Source organism: Leuresthes tenuis, unplaced genomic scaffold, assembly GCF_036924035.1.
Source record: "Leuresthes tenuis unplaced genomic scaffold, fLeuTen1.0.hap1 SCAF_1, whole genome shotgun sequence".
In the NCBI taxonomy this organism is placed as follows: Eukaryota; Metazoa; Chordata; class Actinopteri; order Atheriniformes; family Atherinopsidae; genus Leuresthes; species Leuresthes tenuis.
Window position 1 is genome coordinate 36,512,951 of NW_027325355.1, and position 9,654 is coordinate 36,522,604.

General features: G+C 45.7%; 1 protein-coding gene across 1 annotated transcript; it reads left to right on the forward strand.

Moving 5' to 3' along the window:
- The first annotated feature begins 1,161 nt into the window (after positions 1-1,161).
- Positions 1,162-6,090, forward strand: LOC140289072 (CD59 glycoprotein-like). The gene is made up of 4 exons (XM_072379237.1): positions 1,162-1,996; positions 4,042-4,143; positions 4,262-4,335; positions 5,674-6,090. The coding sequence occupies exons 1-4, from the start codon at positions 1,942-1,944 to the stop codon at positions 5,794-5,796; spliced, it is 354 nt and encodes a 117-aa protein (XP_072235338.1). The 5' UTR covers positions 1,162-1,941; the 3' UTR covers positions 5,797-6,090.
- The last annotated feature ends 3,564 nt before the right edge of the window (positions 6,091-9,654 follow it).

Here is a 9,654-nt window from a genome sequence, read left to right on the forward strand (position 1 = left end):
GGGAGGCAGAGCCTTCAGTTATCAGGCCCCTAAAAGCAGAATGGGAGGCAGAGCCTTCAGTTATCAGGCCCCTAAAAGCAGAATGGGAGGCAGAGCCTTCAGTTATCAGGCCCCTAAAAGCAGAACGGGAGGCAGAGCCTTCAGTTATCAGGCCCCTAAAAGCAGAACGGGAGGCAGAGCCTTCAGTTATCAGGCCCCTAAAAGCAGAACGGGAGGCAGAGCCTTCAGTTATCAGGCCCCTAAAAGCAGAACGGGAGGCAGAGCCTTCAGTTATCAGGCCCCTAAAAGCAGAATGGGAGGCAGAGCCTTCAGTTATCAGGCCCCTAAAAGCAGAATGGGAGGCAGAGCCTTCAGTTATCAGGCCCCTAAAAGCAGAACGGGAGGCAGAGCCTTCAGTTATCAGGCCCCTAAAAGCAGAACGGGAGGCAGAGCCTTCAGTTATCAGGCCCCTAAAAGCAGAATGGGAGGCAGAGCCTTCAGTTATCAGGCCCCTAAAAGCAGAATGGGAGGCAGAGCCTTCAGTTATCAGGCCCCTAAAAGCAGAATGGGAGGCAGAGCCTTCAGTTATCAGGCCCCTAAAAGCAGAATGGGAGGCAGAGCCTTCAGTTATCAGGCCCCTAAAAGCAGAATGGGAGGCAGAGCCTTCAGTTATCAGGCCCCTAAAAGCAGAACGGGAGGCAGAGCCTTCAGTTATCAGGCCCCTAAAAGCAGAGCGGGAGGCAGAGCCTTCAGTTACCAGGCCCCTAAAAGCAGAATGGGAGGCAGAGCCTTCAGTTATCAGGCCCCTAAAAGCAGAATGGGAGGCAGAGCCTTCAGTTATCAGGCCCCTAAAAGCAGAATGGGAGGCAGAGCCTTCAGTTATCAGGCCCCTAAAAGCAGAATGGGAGGCAGAGCCTTCAGTTATCAGGCCCCTAAAAGCAGAATGGGAGGCAGAGCCTTCAGTTATCAGGCCCCTAAAAGCAGAATGGGAGGCAGAGCCTTCAGTTATCAGGCCCCTCTCTGTGGAACCAGCTGCCAGTTTGGCTTCAGGAAGCAGACACCCTCTCTACCTTTAAGATCAGGCTGAAACTTTCCTTTCTGATAAAGCTTATAGTTAGGGATGGCTCAGGTGAGCCTGAAACATCCCATAGTTCTGCTGCTATAGGCCCAGCCTGCTGGGGGAGCTCCCATGATGCACCTCTCCTCCCTCCATGTACAGATGACATCATTGCTGTCATTGTGTGATTGGATTGTGATTGTTTTACTGTTACTGTGACTGTTTTATTGAAATGCTTTCAGATGACGTTTGTTTGGATCTAATACATTCTTTGAAAAAGCAGATGAAACACTGAAGGCAGTCCTGAGGAGAGCTGGATCATGATGCCTTGTTCTTATTGTGAGGACTGGACCTCTGTCACGATCCTGAGCAGCAGCATGAGTTGATGTTTACACCAAAAGAACCAATCAAGAGTGGGCCGGCTGTTCCTTTGGGCTCGTGAGGACAACTCCGACCGAGTTTCTGCATCTTCAGCTGTCGGTGATTCAAGGTTTGCCTCAGCTCAGTCTCACATCCAAACGTGGTCCAAACCATGACCTCTGGGAGCTCCGGGCTGGCTGGAGCCGGAACCAGACATGGCCCGGATTTTGGCCCAGAGCCGTTCGCTGTCCATGTTCCCTGATCAATAATCTCATCACCTGTGCACGGGTCTGTCCATGGGTCCTGTCTGACCTCATCTTCCTCCGAGAACATAGAGCTGAGAACAGAAAACCTTTCAAACTCAGGCTCCTCCCAGTGAGCATGGCCTCTGAGCTGCAGTCAGCCTGCAGCCAGTTGCTGTTTCAGCTCCTCGTCTTCATCATTAACAGTGCTGCTGCTGGTGAGTAAACTCACACAGCTCCATACTCTATACTGCGTTGCTCTTTCTGACTCCAGGTGACACTGTGAGCTGTGCTGAGATCAAAATGAAGCGCTCCCTGGGGATCTGCCTGCTGATCTGCTCCACTCTGATCGGACTCGGTACGTTTAATCCTCAACACTACTCCAATTATTTGGGAAACATTTCTTTGTGGTGGGTAATCAATGATGAATGGTGATGGGCATTTGAAAACATTCCAGTTGAACAGGTTTGTGGGTAAATCTGTAGTAAAGTCAGGGAATGAAATGCTTCAGCTCTGTAAGAAACAACCACAAACGCTCTTATTTGATGGCAGATATGAACAAATGTGTCCGTTTCTCCTTCTCTGGGGGCTCAAATATCTGGCCGAATAACCTCAGTCAGATGTTTCCTGTCAGCATCTATTCCACAGAGCAGAGATTTTTCAGCTGTCTGGTGTTTTAAATCACCTCTCAGGGCTTCAACTGGACCGTTCCAGACAAATCCTTCTGAGACGCTCCTGAGTGGATTATTGGAATTTATCCGGCTCATTGCCATGTGGTCCACTGCCTCTACAGCTTCGGTTTTTAGACAGATTTTCTTCCTCTGACACCACAGAGAACTCATGCTGGATCTGTGATGATCCAGTTTTACGTCCTTCTGTCTGTGATGATCCAGTTTTACGTCCTTCTGTCTGTGATGATCCAGTTTTACGTCCTTCTGTCTGTGATGATCCAGTTTTACGTCCTTCTGTCTGTGATGATCCAGTTTTACGTCCTTCTGTCTGTGATGATCCAGTTTTACGTCCTTCTGTCCAAATGATCCAGTTTTACGTCCTTCTGTCTGTGATGATCCAGTTTTACGTCCTTCTGTCCAAATGATCCAGTTTTACGTCCTTCTGTCTGTGATGATCCAGTTTTACGTCCTTCTGTCCAAATGATCCAGTTTTACGTCCTTCTGTCTGTGATGATCCAGTTTTACGTCCTTCTGTCTGTGATGATCCAGTTTTACGTCCTTCTGTCCAAATGATCCTGATCTTTGGTGGACTTCGGTTTGAACATCCCGAGGATCACACCTGTGGAGTCCCACGTTCAGCTTCCCGTCGGTGATGATGAAGGAATTCCAGGACCGGTGGATACTGATTTTTAATTCTTTTTAGGTCTCAGAGATCTCACCTCACACTGATTCAAGAAGAAAATGCTCTGATCATCCGTGCCTGATGTGTTGAGAGTGATGATGAAACTTTTCCCCTCAAGAAGCCGTTTTTCTTCCCAAACTTCCGACTCTTTAGTTAAGTCACAGCAGTTAAAATGAGATCAGAGTTCATATGAGTGTAAAAAAGGATCAGGTTTTCCTGACTGTGGTCCACACCCTCTGTAGAACCGGTCATATCAGTGACTGACCACATGGGGGCAGCATCTCATGCAGGTTTCTACTTTCCAATGCCCTCAGCTTCACTTCTGATGTGGGGGAGTCTTCTTCTCACGGAGTCAGATAGGATGTGTTCAACCTCTGTGAGAAGGAATATTCTGGAAGTATTTCCCTTCAGAAGCTGGATGTGTTTGTGTCCAGACTGAAGAAAGAAAGCATGTCAGAAAAACCTGTTCAGCGTGTTTCTTTTCCACCAGACCAGACCTCTGTGGCTGCTCAGCAGGAAGTCAGTTACCTGATCAGAAAAACTACCAGCTGTGGTCTTTCCCTCCTCGGAGTGTCATACGAAAATCATTTTACTTTGTCTATGGTAGTCTTACATGTTACATATCTGAGTTATATAGAATATTATTTAATGTCATGGTTGGTCATTTAAAAACGAATAAAAAACAGGATTATGCACTTCTTCAAATGATTCACACTAACTTCAGCCAAACCAAACCTCCCAGCTGCAGACACGCCCTGAAACTTCAGATTAAAGAAAACTCTGCAGGGTTCCATCTGAGCAGAAAATTATCAACGTTTTTAGACCAAAATGAGCTCACAATCTTGTCTCAGGAGGTGATTTAAGACTGATTTTAGGTTGATTCTTCGCCAGCTAAAGTCTCATCTGTGCCAGAGATTCAGTGGGACCAGTTTAAAGGTTCAGGGTTCGCAGGAGTTAAACTCAGAGACCGAAGGAAGGCCGGTGGAGTCTTCACAGACTTGAACTGGAGCTTTGTTGTGTTCAAGGACTGAAACAAAGTGTTGCTTTCAGGGTCAGCCATCAGGTGCTACAGCTGTAAGGACTACACAGCAAGCTGCTCCAAACAACGAGACTGCAGCTATGACGACGCCTGCCTCACGCTCACCGAGAGAGGTACCGTCACACCTGTGGACCTGCACCTCACCGAGATTCACGGCTCAATGAGCGACCAAGAGGGATTCAATTCAATTCCATCAGCTCAAACTCTGCTGTTTCTGTCCTTGTCCTGCAGGTGGGATGACCTACCGGCAGTGTCTGAAATACTCAGACTGCGAGTATGGCCGACTAGCCCAGATGTTCCCCCAGGTAACGGTTCGTTTACATCTGTGCACGTTGTCACATCCGTGTCAGAAAAGTGCACGTACAACCAGTAGTAATCGGGGGGAATCAGTCAAACAGATTCTGAGAGTTAGCATCTTGACAAAGACTGAAAGTTTGATCCAGTTCACCTCCAAAGAAAAGATTCCAGCAGTCCAACAGCCCCTGAAAACCGGGATGTGCTCAGCTCCTCAAAGTTATACCTGATGATGTCATCGGGTTAAGGTACCAACCAGCTGTTTGCAGATATTACCCCAACCAGAAAATACATCTGGATCAGAATCTGGTTCAAATGTTTGCATATGATCTGAAGTCGAGGGCTGGATCAAGTTCTGTACTGGTTCTGATTTGCATGAGATGTTGTCATTTAACTGCTTACTTCAGTTCTGGGGGGCTGGTTGTTGCCAGAGGATGTTATGGAGAACCAGTCCATTTTCTGCCGGTCATCCAGGTTCAGGGTTAGTCTTAAACTGAATAACTCCAACATGAGCGGCTGTCAGGCTATAAGAGGCTGGCTGCTGGTTAAACAGGTGGTCAACAGGGCGGTTAGTGTTAACCAGTACTAACTAGCAGGAGCTGAACAGAGGGTTAGGGTCCGCCTCTCGTTCCCTTCACAGCTGCAATAGGCTTGATTTGCTTTGTTCATACATCAACAATTTGTGACAATATCACTTTAAAGCTAAAGTAAACGGGTTAAGTACAAGTTCAGTTGAATCCGGTCCACTTTATCATAATTCAGTTCACTTAAACCCCATTCTAACCCTAACCCGGTTCAGTTTTTTTAACACTGCACCGATAAGTAATCTAATTTTAAAGAGAAAGCCAACAGGTTCAGTTCAGTCCAATTGACCCTCTGGACAAAAACCCCGATCACATGACAGAAAAAGACACTTTGGTACATGAAGAGGTGAGGGCTCATGCCTCAGGTCTGAATATCCGATGGTATCAGAACCAGCTGTTTGTGTTCAGAACCTCTTTAGTTCAGGTGGAAACTCGTAAGTTTGGACGTGAATCCAACAAACCGTTAGGGGACCTGGCGGCTTTCAGATGGAAGGTGGGCGCCGTCATCAGAGGATTGTGTCACAGAACACAACAGAAGCTTCAGCTTTTTAAAAACAGCCAATCACAGGTGTCCAGAACTTTTGGCACCGCCCTAAAGCATCCTGACCAATCAGTGAGTCCCAAAGCTTTGCCGCTCCTGGTTCTTCATGACAGGTTCCTCTGGTCCAACAAAGGTTCTGACAGCTTCCTGTTAGATATTTCACTTCTGCGTGTCTGATTGATCTTTTCTATGTGATCATTTATTGATCTCTATCAATCCTCCAGGTGTCCAGCTTCACCTTCAAGTGCTGCAACTCTGACCTATGTAACTCCGCCCCTTCCACTGCAGCGAGCTCTGTGATTGGTCTGCTGGCCTCTGTGGCGGTCATGTGGTGGTGCATCCACTGAAGACCCTGGAGCGCCCCCTGGTGTCATCTGTAACTGCAGCAGCTTCTCTAATTGAGTTATTGATTGCTCCCTGTGATGCCTAACCGATACCCACTTATCAATCACTGTGATCACGTCATCAGATTTACACATTAGAGGTTCTGATCACATCGTTTTATCATGTAAACACATAAATGTTCATCAGCTGTTCGAGCAGCTTCACAAAGCTTCACATTTTCTCTCTAACCTGGTTTGGAACGGCTCACAGACCTGAAACCAGCCTCCATGTTAATCAATAAAGGTTTAAAAAGAAAAGTCTGGACTTCCACTCACTTTTTTATTAAAGGGTTTTCATATTGGTTAATGTTTGAAGGAAGAAGCAGAACATTTGGCTCTGAGGTCCAGCTGAAAACCCTGATGGTGTGAAATAAAACCACCACATATGAGCTGATCCTTGAACAGGTCAAACCGTTCTACACTGATGCTGTGATACTGACACACTGGTACTTCAGTGCATTATCTTAGTGTTGCTACAGGTTTCCACAGGTTTCCACAGGTTTCTACAGGTTTCTACAGGTTTCTACAGGTTTGTACAGGTTTCCACAGGTTTGTACAGGTTTCTACAGGTTTGTACAGGTTTCCACAGGTTTCTACAGGTTTCTACAGGTTTCTACAGGTTTGTACAGGTTTCCACAGGTTTGTACAGGTTTCTACAGGTTTCCACAGGTTTCCACAGGTTTCCACAGGTTTCTACAGGTTTCCACAGGTTTCCACAGGTTTCTACAGGTTTTTACAGGTTTCTACAGGTTCCTACAGGTTTCTACAGGTTTCCACAGGTTTGTACAGGTTTCTACAGGTTTCCACAGGTTTCTACAGGTTTGTACAGGTTTCTACAGGTTTGTACAGGTTTCTACAGGTTTGTACAGGTTTCCACAGGTTTCCACAGGTTTTTACAGGTTTCTACAGGTTTCCACAGGTTTGTACAGGTTTGTACAGGTTTCCACAGGTTTCCACAGGTTTCTACAGGTTTCTACAGGTTTCCACAGGTTTGTACAGGTTTGTACAGGTTTCCACAGGTTTCCACAGGTTTCTACAGGTTTGTACAGGTTTCCACAGGTTTGTACAGGTTTGTACAGGTTTCCACAGGTTTCCACAGGTTTCTACAGGTTTCTACAGGTTTCCACAGGTTTGTACAGGTTTGTACAGGTTTCCACAGGTTTCCACAGGTTTCTACAGGTTTCTACAGGTTTCTACAGGTTTGTACAGGTTTCCACAGGTTTGTACAGGTTTCTACAGGTTTCCACAGGTTTCTACAGGTTTGTACAGGTTTGTACAGGTTTCCACAGGTTTGTACAGGTTTGTACAGGTTTCCACAGGTTTCCACAGGTTTCTACAGGTTTCTACAGGTTTCTACAGGTTTCTACAGGTTTCCACAGGTTTGTACAGGTTTCCACAGGTTTCCACAGGTTTCCACAGGTTTCTACAGGTTTCTACAGGTTTCTACAGGTTTGTACAGGTTTCCACAGGTTTGTACAGGTTTCCACAGGTTTGTACAGGTTTCTACAGGTTTCCACAGGTTTCCACAGGTTTCCACAGGTTTCTACAGGTTTCTACAGGTTTCTACAGGTTTCTACAGGTTTGTACAGGTTTCCACAGGTTTGTACAGGTTTCTACAGGTTTCCACAGGTTTCCACAGGTTTCCACAGGTTTGTACAGGTTTGTACAGGTTTCTACAGGTTTCTACAGGTTTCTACAGGTTTCTACAGGTTTCCACAGGTTTCCACAGGTTTCCACAGGTTTCTACAGGTTTGTACAGGTTTGTACAGGTTTCTACATGTTTCCACAGGTTTCTACAGGTTTGTACAGGTTTGTACAGGTTTCCACAGGTTTCTACAGGTTTGTACAGGTTTGTACAGGTTTCCACAGGTTTCTACAGGTTTGTACAGGTTTGTACAGGTTTTTACAGGTTTGTACAGGTTTCCACAGGTTTTTACAGGTTTGTACAGGTTTCCACAGGTTTTTACAGGTTTGTACAGGTTTCCACAGGTTTCTACAGGTTTCTACAGGTTTGTACAGGTTTGTACAGGTTTCCACAGGTTTCTACAGGTTTGTACAGGTTTGTACAGGTTTGTACAGGTTTCCACAGGTTTCTACAGGTTTGTACAGGTTTCCACAGGTTTCTACAGGCTTTAGTTTCCGCCACACTTTTTGTTGTGTTTTAGAATAAATCCTGTGTGTTCTTTGGAAATATCTGCATCCGGGTCCTAGCTTCCACCAAGCCACGTTTCGCCGTGCACATCAGGAGCTATGAGCTCTTTGGGAGCTATTAGAGCTATTAGAATGTGTCTTATCAGGACTTAACTGGAGGAAGTTATCAGCCATCCAGTGCTTTATTGCTGTAACACAATTTAAAAGTCTAGTAAGATTACACGTCTCAGTATTCCTAAATGAGAAGAGGAGCTGAATGTCGTCGGCATAGAGGGGATATGTGATATTAAAACTGCGTATGAGATGTCCCTAAGGTAGCATATACAGAGTGAATAGTAACGGCCCCAGCACTGATCCTAGAGGAACACCACAAGTCAGGGGTGAGGGATCGGAGAGAAAGTTCCTGAGAGACAGTAAAACTTCTGTCCATAAAGTAAGACCTGAACCAGTCTAAGGCTCCTCCACCCACCCACATAGCCTATTTATCAGGGTATTGTGACTAAGGTCGAGGAGTGCTAGCAGGGAGCAGCTTCAGAGGCCATCTGGATGTCGTTATGGAGTCTTACCAAAGCAGTTTCCGTAGAATGTTTTTTCCCATTAGTAATTCAACAGTGAACAGTATAGCAGATAATATCATACCAGTAAAGATAGTTTCCTGATACTCAACAACACCGTAATTACATCATATGATATTTTCACAGTGCACAGTAGTAATCTTTTTACAGTGTATACTAGTATTTTCTTACAGTATATAGTAGAACTGATACACTTCTTCAGTTTTGAAAGGAAGTCTGGGTGAACACCTGTGGAGATGCAGCCTGGGGTTGTGGTTCCCACTCTGGAGAGTGTGTTCCACCTACAGGGCATCAACTGCTCAGCCTCCCCAGGAAGGTTTACTCTGGAGTGTTGGAGAGGAGACTCCAACCGACTGATGAACCTCGAGGAGAAGCAGTGTGGTTTCCTCCCAGGTCGTGGAACAGTGGACCTGGAGAAGGCTGATGACCCCAAAGGGAGTCTGTGGAGGGTACTGCAGGAGTATGGGTACCAGAGTCATTCTTGCAGGCTATTCAGTCCACATTCTTGCTCCAAAGTGGTTCTGGTTTACGGTTGGACTCCAGCAGGGCTGCCCCTGTTCCCCGGTCCTGTTTCTGGTTTTTAGGGACAGGATCTGGAGGTGTAATCAGGGAGAGGAGGGCGCCTGGTTTGGGAACCTCAGGGTTACAGTTTCTACGGATGATGTGGTTCTGTTGGATTCCTCAAGCCATGACCTTCAGTTCAGCTGAGTGTGAAGTGGCCGGGATAAAAGTCATCTCTTCCAGATCTGAGGTCACGGTTCTGAACCGGATAAAGGTGGAGTGCTCCCTCTAGGTCGGGGATGAGTCTCTGCCTCTAAAGTAGTGTTTTTGATATGGACATTGGAAGATTTAACTGATTATTTAACAGTGTACAGACATCATTTTTATGCTATTTTCACAGTGTACAGTAATATTTTCACTGTCATTTTTCACAGTGTATAGTAATATTTTCAGTCATTTTTCACAGTGTACAGTAATATTTGTGATATTATTTTACAGAGTGTTGTGGTATTTGTCTTTATTTTTTACGGTGTACAGAAAGATTGTTTTATTGTTATTATCATTATTTCAAATTGATATTTTTACAGCCCACAGT

What these genes read in the sequence shown, in the direction of transcription:
- LOC140289072 (XM_072379237.1), top strand. Translation starts at nt 1,942, where the DNA reads ATGAAGCGCTCCCTGGGGATCTGCCTGCTGATCTGCTCCACTCTGATC. An exon ending in CCTCACGCTCACCGAGAGAG is followed by an intron (nt 4,144 to 4,261) that starts GTACCGTCACAC and finishes CTTGTCCTGCAG; the next exon opens with GTGGGATGACCTACCGGCAG. An exon ending in TAGCCCAGATGTTCCCCCAG is followed by an intron (nt 4,336 to 5,673) that starts GTAACGGTTCGT and finishes TCAATCCTCCAG; the next exon opens with GTGTCCAGCTTCACCTTCAA.